This window comes from Nerophis lumbriciformis, linkage group LG16 (genome assembly GCF_033978685.3).
Source record: "Nerophis lumbriciformis linkage group LG16, RoL_Nlum_v2.1, whole genome shotgun sequence".
NCBI lineage: Eukaryota > Metazoa > Chordata > Actinopteri > Syngnathiformes > Syngnathidae > Nerophis > Nerophis lumbriciformis.
Window position 1 is genome coordinate 20,333,779 of NC_084563.2, and position 12,626 is coordinate 20,346,404.

The 12,626-nt window shown below is 36.1% G+C and overlaps 1 protein-coding gene across 1 annotated transcript; it reads right to left on the bottom strand.

The window, feature by feature from the left end:
• Window positions 1–217: 217 nt before the first annotated feature.
• On the bottom strand, window positions 218–12,105 carry nkx3-2 (NK3 homeobox 2). Its single transcript, XM_061977322.1, has 2 exons — window positions 11,624–12,105; window positions 218–1,027 (listed from the first exon to the last, which is right to left on the bottom strand). Exons 1-2 carry the CDS (start codon window positions 11,931–11,933, stop codon window positions 606–608), a joined length of 732 nt encoding a protein of 243 aa, XP_061833306.1. The 5' UTR covers window positions 11,934–12,105; the 3' UTR covers window positions 218–605.
• Window positions 12,106–12,626: the final 521 nt, after the last annotated feature.

Consider the following 12,626-nt stretch of genomic DNA (forward strand, 5'->3'; position numbering starts at 1 on the left):
TATGTTGTAGATAGATTCAAAGGGGTGAGATGGGGGGGTAGCCCTTCAGGAGTCTTGTGTACAGGGTCCCAAAATGTGCTGTTACGCCCCTGCCTATCCACGCTTGTGACATTGTTTTTGAATGAAATTGCCGCGTCACGCTGTAAAAAGTCCCCCGATTAATGAAAATAGCCCCAAATGATATGAAGTGTATGTTTTAATATTATTTGAAGCATCCAAACACACACACACACAAAACAATCACACACACACACTTTTAAAGAGGCACACTCCTTGCCCACAACACCACAAGTTGAGTGTTTCATGCGGTCCAAGAGCCTACCTTGACTGCACAACAGAGAGAGAGAGAGAGAGAGAGAGAGAGAGAGAGAGAGAGAGAGAGAGAGAGAGAGAGAGAGAGAGAGAGAGAGAGAGAGAGTGATCACAACAATAACGCCTGCAACAATAAAGTCCAGATCACTGCAGAGGTAGGATGTGATGAGAAAGGAGGAGGGGCCACAATTAAGTGTCCAATCAGCCTCAGGGCTCCTTGATTGACTTCTTCTTTGGTTCAAAGGTGACTTCCCGGCTTGGGAGTGTTGCAATAAATAGAGTCCCCGGTGTGGTCACTGGTTGGCCGCACACGCCAGCGTCCAGGCGGGCAGGCAGTAGGCGTAGGGGTAGTAGTAGGAGGGCTGCAGGGAGAGCAGCGGGGGCCGCAGCACCTCCCCCGGGCCGTACTGTCTCTGGTCGTCCCGCACCAGCACCTTCACCGCCACCTTCTTGGCGGCCGGCGTGGATGCCATCAGGTCGGCCGCCATCTGCCGGCGCTTGGTCTTGTAGCGGCGGTTCTGGAACCAGATCTTCACCTGAGTCTCTGTCAGCTTCAGGGAGGCGGCCAGGTCGGCTCGCTCCGGCCCGGACAAGTAGCGCTGGTGGTTGAAGCGGCGCTCCAGCTCGAAGACCTGGGCGTGCGAGAAGGCCGCCCGGGAACGTTTCTTCCTCTGCTTGGGCTGCTCGCCGCTCTTCTCCTCCTGGGTGCTCGAATCTGCAATGGACACGCTTATTAACGCATGTCATACACACCTATTAACACATGTAATAAACATGTCATAGACACCTATTAACACATGTAATAAACATGTCATAGACACCTATTAACACATGTAATAAACATGTCATAGACACCTATTAACACATGTAATAAACATGTCATAGACACCTATCAACACATGTAATAAACATGTCATAGACACCTATCAACACATGTAATAAACATGTCATGGACACCTATTAACACATGCAATAAACATGTCATAGACACCTATTAACACATGTAATAAACATGTCATAGACACCTATTAACACATGTAATAAACATGTCATAGACACCTATTAACACATGTAATAAACATGTCATAGACACCTATCAACACATGTAATAAACATGTCATAGACACCTATCAACACATGTAATAAACATGTCATGGACACCTATTAACACATGCAATAAACATGTCATAGACACCTATTAACACATGTAATAAACATGTCATAGACACTTAAAAAGACATGTAATAAACATGTCATAGACACCTATTAACACATGTAATAAACATGTCATAGACACCTATTAACACATGTAATAGACATGCCATAGACACTTAATAACACATGTAATAAACATGTCATAGACACCTATTAACACATGTAATAAACATGTCAGACACCTATTAACACATGTAATAAACGTGTCATAGACACTTAATAACACATGTAAGAAACATGTCATAGACACTTAACACATGCAATAAACATGTCATAGACACCTATTAACACATGTAAGAAACACTTAACATGTAATAAAAATGTCATAGACACTTAATAACACATGCAATAAACATGTCAGACACCTACTAACACATGTAATAAACACGTCATAGACACCTATTAACACATGTAATAAACATGTCATAGACACCTATTAACACATGTAATAAACATGTCATAGACACCTATTAACACATGTAATAAACATGTCATAGACACTTAATAACACATGTAATAAACATGTCATAGACACTTAACACATGTAATAAACATGTCATAGACACTTAACACATGCAATAAACATGTCATAGACACTTAACACATGCAATAAACATGTCAGACACCTATTAACACATGTAATAAACATGTCATAGACACATAATAACATATGTCATTGACATTTATTAACACGTCAGAGACGTAACACATGTAATAAACATGTCATGGACACCTATTAACACATGTCATAGACATGTCATAGACACTTAATAACACATGTAATAAACATGTCATAGACACCTATTAACACATGTAATAAACATGTCAGACACGTGTAGTAAACATGTCATAGACAATTAATGACATGTAATAAAAATGTCAGACACTTAACACATGTAATACACATGTCATAGACACTTATTAACACATGTCATAGACACCTACTAACACATGTAATAGACATGTCATAGACACTTAATAACACAAGTAATAGACACTTAACATGTCATTGACACTCAACACATGTAATAAACTTGTCATAGACACCTATTAACACATGTAACAAACATGTCATAAAAAATGTAATACATGTCATAGACACTTAACACATGTAATAAACATGTCATAGACACTTAACACACATAATAAACAAGTCATAGACAATTAATGACACATGTAATAAACATGTCATAGACACTTAATGACACATGTAAACATGTCACACTCTTAACACATAATACACATCATAGACACTCAACACATGTTAATAGACACGTAACACATGTAATAGACATGTCATAGACACTTAACACGTCAGAAACTTAACACATGTAATAAACATGTCATAGACACTTAATAATAATTTAATAGAAACGTAATAACACATGTAATGGACACTTATTAACACATGTAATGGACACTTAATACATGTTCTAGACACTTAATAGCACATGTAATAAACATGTCATAGACACCTATTTACACATGTAATAGACATGTCATAGACACCTAATAACACATGTAATAGACATGTCATAATTACTTAATAACACATGTAATAAACATGTCAGACACTTAACACTTGAAATAGACAGTTAACACATGTCATAGACACTTAAAACATGTAATAAACATGTCATAGACACTAAATAACACATGTAACACTTATTAACACGTAATATACAGCTATAGACCTAATAACACATGTAACATTCATCCATACAAACATGTAATAATGTACACACCTATTAACATGTAATAGACACTTAACACATAATATACAACCATAGAGACTTATTAACAAATGTAATATACATCTATAGACACTAATATGTAATATACATCTATATACACCTATTAACACATGTAATATACATTTAGACACATGCAATATATATCTATAGACACAAGTAATATACATCTATAGACACATGTAATATACATCTATAGACCCATGTAATATACATCTATAGACACGTGTAATATACATCTATAGACACGTGTAATATACATCTATAGACACAAGTAATATACATCTATAGACCCATGTAATATACATCTATAGACACAAGTAACATACATCTATACACATCTATTAACATGTAATAGACACTTAACAAATAATATACAACCATAGAGACTTATTGACAAATGTAATATACATCTATAGACACTAATATGTACTATACATCTATAGAGACTTACTAATACATGTAATACACATCTAGACACTAAACACATTGGGTTGAATTTATTTAACACAAAAGCAGAGCTATAACCCATCAATTTGGTTGCGCAATTTAGCGCTCCTTGACCCAATAGTTGGTTAAAAGTTATATTTGTATACCAAATATACTCAAAAGCAACATATGAGTGACGGGTTTTTTTTTACAAGAATTGCCGTGTATGGTCATAGTTGTCCTATACAGCAGTTATCCCCAACCTTTTTTCCACCAGGGACCGGTTTAATGTAGGCACTATTTTCAGGGACCGGCTTCCCACTTGTAAAAAACACAACTCACTATAAGACTGAATTAGTGGGAGCCCTGGGCGTGTTTCTTTGCAATGAGATGCAGATGGAAATTAGCCTTTGGCTACAATCTGTCACTTTTATATCTGATATGTTCATTAATGTGCATTGTATCATGTCACAAAGTTATAACAAATGGCAACTTCCTTTTTATACAACAGTAATATGTTGTATAATAAGCTATAAACATAGCTTATTATAAACATAATAAGCTATGTTTATAGCTTATTATACACCAATAAGCTATAAACAAGCTTATTGGTGTGTCTAGTGCACAGGTGTCAAACTCAAGGCCAGATCTGGCCCGCAAAAGCTTGGAAATAATATGTGTCAATAAAATACCTTATATTTTCTTTATTTACTTTCTTATTTTCTTACTAAAGGTATTATGGTTTTTTTCTAGTTTGACAGGGGGGGAAAAAATAGTGTCCAATATTGCAACAAATATTATATTATCCAACTTTGTTGGTCAAAATCCAAATAAATACTTAAATATCTGCTTAACTTATGGTTTTGAAGCAAGTTATCCATCAAATTGTACACTATAAAAATGACCAATAGATTTTACTGTAAAATTTAGGGAGTTTTTTTTTTTCTTTTCTACAGCATATTACTGTAAGTTGAAAAAATAAAAAGGACAATGTTTGGGTTTTTTTACAGTAAAATTCTGTCAACTGAGCTGTCTGGTTTTTATTTTTTTTAATAAATAAATTGTATATATATATATATATATATATATATATATATATATATATCGTGGGATCACACTCCTCAGCCTTCCCGGTAAGGTTTATTCAGGTGTACTGGAGAGGAGGCTACGCCGGATAGTCGAACCTCGGATTCAAGAGGAACAGTGTGGTTTTCGTCCTGGTCGTGGAACTGTGGACCAGCTCTATACTCTCGGCAGGGTCCTTGAGTGTACATGGGAGTTTGCCCAACCAGTCTACATGTGCTTTGTGGACTTGGAGAAGGCATTCGACCGTGTCCCCTGGGAAGTCCTGTGGGGAGTGCTCAGAGAGTATGGGGTATCGGACGGTCTGATTGTGGCGGTCCGCTCCCTGTACGATCAGTGTCAGAGCTTGGTCCGCATTGCCGGCAGTAAGTCGGACACGTTTCCAGTGAGGGTTGGACTCCGCTAAGGCTGCCCTTTGTCACCGATTCTGTTCATAACTTTTATGGACTGAATTTCTAGGCGCAGTCAGGGCATTGAGGGGATCCGGTTTGGTGGCTGCAGGATTAGGTCTCTGCTTTTTGCAGATGATGTGGTCCTGATGGCTTCATCTGGCCAGGATCTTCAGCTCTCACTGGATCGGTTCGCAGCCGAGTGTGAAGCGACTGGGATGAGAATCAGCACCTCCAAGTCCGAGTCCATGGTTCTCGCCCGGAAAAGGGTGGAGTGCCATCTCCAGGTTGGGGAGGAGACCTTGCCCCAAGTGGAGGAGTTCAGGTACCTCGGAGTCTTGTTCACGAGTGAGGGAAGAGTGGATTGTGAGATCGACAGGCGGATCGGTGCGGCGTCTTCAGTAATGCGGACGCTGTATCGATCCGTTGTGGTGAAGAAGGAGCTGAGCCGGAAGGCAAAGCTCTCAATTTACCGGTCGATCTATGTTCCCATCCTCACCTATGGTCATGAGCTTTGGGTTATGACCGAAAGGACAAGATCACGGGTACAAGCGGCCGAAATGAGTTTCCTCCGCCGGGTGTCAGAGCTCTCCCTTGGAGATAGGGTGAGAAGCTCTGTCATCCGGGAGGAGCTCAAAGTAAAGCCGCTGCTCCTCCACATAGAGAGGAGCCAGATGAGGTGGTTCGGGCATCTAGTCAGGATGCCACCCGAACGCCTCCCTAGGGAGGTGTTTAGGGCATGTTCGACCTGTAGGAGGCCACGGGGAAGACCCAGGACACGTTGGGAAGACTATGTCTCCCGGCTGGCCTGGGAACGCCTCGGGATCCCCCGGGAAGAGCTGGACAAAGTGGCTGGGGAGAGGAAAGTCTGGGCTTCCCTGCTTAGGCTGCTGCCCCCGCGACCCGACCTCGGATAAGCGGAAGAAGATGGATGGATGGATATAGATATATATATATATACATATATATATATATGAGTGTGAATGTTGTCTGTCTATCTGTGTTGGCCCTGCGATGAGGTGGCGACTTGTCCAGGGTGTACCCCGCCTTCCGCCCGATTGTAGCTGAGATAGGCTCCAGCGCCCCCCGCAACCCCAAAGGGAATAAGCGGTAGAAAATGGATGGATGGAGATATATATATATATATATATATATATATATATATATATATATATATATATATATATATATATATAAATAAAATATATAAATAATAAATAAATAAAAATGTAAATAAATAAAAATTTAAATGATGATTTTAAGGTACCACATTTTATTATGGTAAAAAAAACTGGCAGCCGAGTTGCCAAAATAAAATTAAACAGCAGTACTGTATTTCTATTTACAGTAATATGTTGTAAAAAGAATAATAATAAAACAACACCATATATTTTACAGTAAAAGTCTGGGAACTAAGCTGCCAGTTTTTTTCTGTAAAAAAAACAGGGACAAGCGGTAGGAAATGGATGGATGGATGGAAAACAGTGGTAAAATCCACAGATTTTTTTTTTTTACTCTTTACGTAAAAAAAAAAAAGTAAAATATTTAAATTCATAGGTTAATTAATTATTTACTGTTACAAGTGGCCCTCTATTGGCAGCCATGACTGCGGTGTGGTCCTCAATGAAAATAAGTGTGACACCCCAGGTCTGATGGGACAGGCCAAAGTTAAGTCGGAGAAAATGCAGTCCTTTATCAATTATTTAATGTTTCTCTCTGGCCTGGTAGCAAATGCTTCACGGACCGGTACCGGTCCCCGGACCTGTGGTTGGGGACCACTGCTATACCGCATGCTCATACTGTATATTTTCATGCACATAAGATGTGTGATTGTAAATAATTTTAATGAGATTAACCCATAATAAAATTCCCTTCAAGAAAAAAAGTACCTATTTTATCATTTAAAAAAAAGCCTCGACCCCAAAAATGCGTTACTCATTGAAAAACAACCCAAAAATGGTTCATAGTTTTGAAAACCCGGGAATTGAGTTAAAATAATACCCTTATAACCCAAAAAATGGATGGCTCTTCATAAAAATAACTGCAAAATTCAACCCAACACTCGCAACTCCTAAATTGGGTTATCAAAATAAGCCAGCATGTTTTTAGTGTGCAACATGGAGAGTGTGAGTTGAAGTTAAAGAGAGCAAAACTTCAACCAAAACTCTACAGAAAATCTAGATATAAATAGAAAAATACATAGCTTGATGATCAGCACAGACCCCACAAGACATACCACACAATTTTTTTATTTAAAGTGGATGTAAAATGTAAAGATATATTTGTTTTTGGGAAATGTTCCAAAATGTGATATCATTATATTTTATACTTACTATTTAAGTAAGAAGATGGAGCAGCTTTTCACTTTTTTCCCCACTTATACCAAAATACTATTAAAACACCTTTTAAAAAGTTGTTTACGTTGCAGTTTCATGTGTGTACAGTGATCTTTAATTATGATTTATGTTAGCCATCCATTTTTTACTGCGTGTCCCTCTCGGGGGTTGCTGTTATATATTATGATAAACTATTCGTGTTAATTTAGGGATTTTTGTAATATTATTTTTTCTATGCACTATACCTCATATTCATTTTGGTCAGCAAGTGTAGTCAAAAAGAGTATTAAAAATATACAGAAAATAACCAAAAACTAGCAAACTAGTTATTTGGTTGATGTTTTAATTATAATGAATAACTCTACAGTCATACAGTGAAAATTAATGCATGCTCCATTTATGATTGAACATCAATCAATTTGTTTGGATCATATTGAAATATCAACAATCATGTCTAATGATCACAAGTCCAAGAAGCCGAGCTTCATAGACTTTATCATTATTTTCTATTCCTATATTCATGTTTAAAAGTCTGTTTTAAACGTAATTGATCTATTGAATTCGCCACACTTTCCACTTATTTGTCATTTATTTCCCAAGTTGTGTAATATTATCATTGTTTCTTTGATGTGCGTGGGACAAATGCAATAACTAATATACTGTTCATGTATATGATAACGATACTGTATGTTTTCTATAATGATACTGTAAATGTTGTCTCTAATACTGTAAGTGTATTTATAACAATACTGTAAATGTTTTCCATAACAATACTGTAATTGTATTTATAATGTTACTGTAAATGTATTTTATAACAATACTGTAAATGCATTTGAGAACGATACTGTATGTTTTCTATAATGATACTGTAAATGTTTTCTGTAACGACACTGTGAATGTATTTTATAACATTACTGTAAATGTATTTTGTAATGATACTGTTTTCTTTAACGATACTGTAAATGCATTTTATAATGATACTGAATGTTTTCTATAACGATACTGTAAATGTTTTCTATAACGACACTGCAAATGTATTTGATAACGATACTGTGAATGTATTTTATAACAAAACTGTAAATGTATATGATAATGATACTGTATGTTTTCTATAACGACACTGTAAATATATTTTATAACGATACTGTAAATATATTTTTTAACGATACTGTATGTTTTCTAGAACAATACTGTAAACGTTTTCTAGAACGATACTGTAAATGTATTTATAATGATACTGTATGTTTTCTATAACGATACTGTAAATGTATTTCTAACAATACTGTCAATGTTTTCTATAACGACACTGCAAATGTATTTGATAACGATACTGTATGTTTTCTGTAACGATACTGCAAATGTATTTGATAACGATACTGTATGTTTTCTATAACGATACTGTGAATGTATTTTATAACGATACTGTAAATATATTTCATAATGATACTGTATGTTTTCTATAATGACACTGTTAATATATTTTATAACGATACTGTAAATGTATTTATAATGAGACCGTATGTTTTCTATAACGATACTGTAAATGTATTTTATAATGATACTGCATGTTTTCTATAACAATACTGTATGCATTCTATAATGATACTGTAAATGTATATTTAACAATACTGTAAATGTATTTTATAACAATACTATAAATGTATTCTATAACAATACTGTAATTGTATTTATAACGATACCGTAAATTTATTTTAAAACGATACCGTAAACTGTTTTCTATAACAATACTGCAAATGTATTCTAAAGCAATTCTGTAAATGTATTCATAACGATACTGCAAATGTATTTTATAATGATACTGTATGTTTTCTATAACGACACTGTAAACATATTTTATAACGATACTGTAAATGTATTTTATAATGATATTGTATGTTTTCTATAACGACACTGTAAATGTATTTTATAATGATACTGCATGTTTCCTTTAACGATACTGTATGCATTCTATAACGATACCGTAAATGCATTTCTAACAATACTGTAAATGTATTGTATAACAATATTGTAAATGTTTTCTGTATGATACTGTATGTTTTCTATAACAATACTATAAATGTATTCTAACAATACTGTAATTGTATTTATAACGATACCGTAAATGTATTTTATAACAATACCGTAAACGTTTTCTATACCAATACTGCAAATGTATTCTGAAGCAATACTGTAAATGTGTTTATAACGATACTGCAAATATGTTTTATACCAATACTGCAAATTTATTCTATAGCAATAATGTAAATGTATTTTATAACAAACCTTTAATTTAGTTAATTCTTGCATGGTAAAAAAAAAAAAAATTTTAAATAGCTGAAATGGTGTCTCATGTGTGTAAAGTTGTTGCTGATTGACAATGATATATTTATTTTCCAAATGCATAAATCATCTTTACCATTGTAGATTTTCGTTGAAAATGAAACATATTCTTAAATTTTAAATAAATAAATAAATTGACTTCACAAATGTGTTTAAAGTTTGGGGACATTTGTCATTTATTTTTTTTACATTTGTTTATATTTGTATTTTATTATTTAAAAGTCAATTATGAATTAAAAACACTGCATGCTTTAGAAATGATCTTGTTAAAAAAGAAATGCACAGAAAATCATCAGGAACTAAATGTTGTAAGTTTTGGTTATTGAGCACAAAGATTTATTGTGTTCTTAAATGATTCTAAAACACAATTGTATTAAACAATTCGATTTGTGTATTATATTTTCTACTTTGATGATAGAAATCATAGATTTATATTTTAAATACTGGCTTTAGCTGTACCAAATGATATTTTGCACAGTAAGAAAAACCCATTAACTCGGTTAATCAAGTGACCGGGTTCCAGGTTCGATCCCCGCTTCTGCCATCCAATAGTCACTGCCGTTGTGTCCTTGGGCAAGACACTTTACGCACCTGCCCCCAGTAAAAATGTAACTTAGATATTGGGTTTCACAATGTAAAGCGCTTTGAGTCACTAGAGAAAAGCGCTATATAAATATAATTCACTTCACACAAAAAAAGGCCGTTTGTAAAAATGCATGCAGATTTTCTTTGAAAAATGATCAAATGATTGTAAAAAAAAAAAAAAAGAAAAAAAAGAAAAAAAATCTGTTCCAAGTGGGATTTATCTAAATATTCCAGGTTTGGCTAAATATGTTTTTGTTTTTAAATGTGTTTTTCTTTAAAAATGTAGATTTCAAACACTCAATATTTAAACAAATACACTGAAAATAAGCAAAATGTATCAAAAATATTGTTAGCTTTTTGCATGCCCCCCCACCCCTCTCACTGAATTAAGAAAATAAAAGTCCAATAAAGTGACTTTAAAAAAAAAAAAGTCTATAAGATGCTTGTAAATAAAAAATATTATATTTTCAACTTTGATGATAACAAATCATAGATGATTTATATTTTAAATACTGGCTTTAGCTGTACCAAATTATATTTTGCACAGTAAGAAAAATACATTAGCTCGGTTGGTAGAGCGGCCGGGTTCCAGGTTCGATCCCCGCTTCTGACATCCAATAGTATCTGCCGTTGTGTCCTTGGGCAAGACACTTTACCCACCTTCTCCCAGTGCCACCCACACTGGTTTAAAAATGTAACTTAGATATTGTGTTTCACTATGTAAAGCACTAGAGAAAAGCGCTATATAAATATAATTAACTTCAAACTTCCCAAAAAAAAGGCCGTTTGTAAAAATGCATGCAGGTTTTCTTTGGAAAATGATCAAATGATTGTAAAAAAAAAAAAAAATCTGTTCCAAGTGGGATTTATTTAAATATTCCAGGTTTGGCTAAATGTTTTTTTTTTTTAAATATGTTTTTTTTTAAATGTACATTTCAAACACTCAATATTTAATCTAATAAAACAGCAAAATGTATCAAAAATATTGTTAGCTTTTTGCATGCTTTCCCTCCCCTCACTGAATTAAGAAAATAAAAGTCCAATAAAGTGACTGTCTAAAAAAAAAAAAAAAAAGTCTATAAGATGCTTGTAAATAATAATAATAAAAAAGGATATGTAAAAGGCTTTAAAAGTGTGATTTTAATGGTTGTAAATGTCATTAAGAGTGGATTCTCCTCCTCACCTGCAGCATTGTTGGCCTCGCAGTCGCTCTTGATGTGCTCCACGGCCGCGGACTCCTGGTCGGTCTCCGCGGCCCCGGCGTCCTTCTCCGGGCGGGCTTTGGCGTCGTTGTCCTCGCTCAGGCCGGAGTCCGAGTCGTAGCTCTTCCCGGGCGGAGAGTCCGCGTCCAGGCCGCCGCCCCCTCTCCGGGAGTCGGCGCCGAATATGCTCCAGCAAGTGGTCTTGGAGAAGCAGACGTCCAGGTCGCGCAGAGGCGGTCTGGCGCGGTCCTTCTTGTCCAGGATGGCCTGGATGGAGAACGGCGCCGCCATTTTCGGCCTTTTTAAAAAATAAAACTATTAACGTTTATCAATAAAAAAAGTTTGTCTTGGAGCTGCGGAGTGCCGCCTCCCCGCGGGAAAGACGCCGTGCGAAGTCGCTCTCACGTCCGCATGAGCGTGGCTGGTCCTCCGCATAGTTGTGCCATCGACCGCGGCGACGTGACTCCCGGCTGCGCTGCTTCCCGCCCGACGTCTTCCCCTTTTTCTGCCCTCCATCAGTCCTGCCTCACCTGTGATTGACAGCCTCCCCCCCCCAGGCCGCCTCCTATTGGTCGAGAGCAGAGCGGGGCGAGCCACTTCCGGGTTGGAGACAGCTTTCAAGGAAAAGGGACAAAACGCTACACGGAAGCGATGTTGACTTTTGTCGCGCTTGTTTTCCTTTCACATCAGACACTCACGATTATCTATATTTCACTTCTATTCACTAGCATAACTAGCATGTGAAAGGAGCTTTTTAACTCTTTAAAACGGATTCGACCGTCGTAAAAAGTATCCTCTCCCATTTTCAGTCCGGTACGTGAACGCGGCATGTCACTCCAGCTTTTAAGTTGTGTCTTTTAGGAGGAATTAGGTGCGGAAAATAACATTTTTCTGTCCTCACCTGTTTTATTTGAAATTTGGAAATATTTCAATTCGATTCACCAGCATGAAGAGCACGCGAAAGGAGCTTTTTAACTCTTTAAA

What these genes read in the sequence shown, in the direction of transcription:
- nkx3-2 (XM_061977322.1), bottom strand. Translation starts at nt 11,933, where the DNA reads ATGGCGGCGCCGTTCTCCATCCAGGCCATCCTGGACAAGAAGGACCGC. An exon ending in CGAGGCCAACAATGCTGCAG is followed by an intron (nt 1,028 to 11,623) that starts GTGAGGAGGAGA and finishes TGTCCATTGCAG; the next exon opens with ATTCGAGCACCCAGGAGGAG.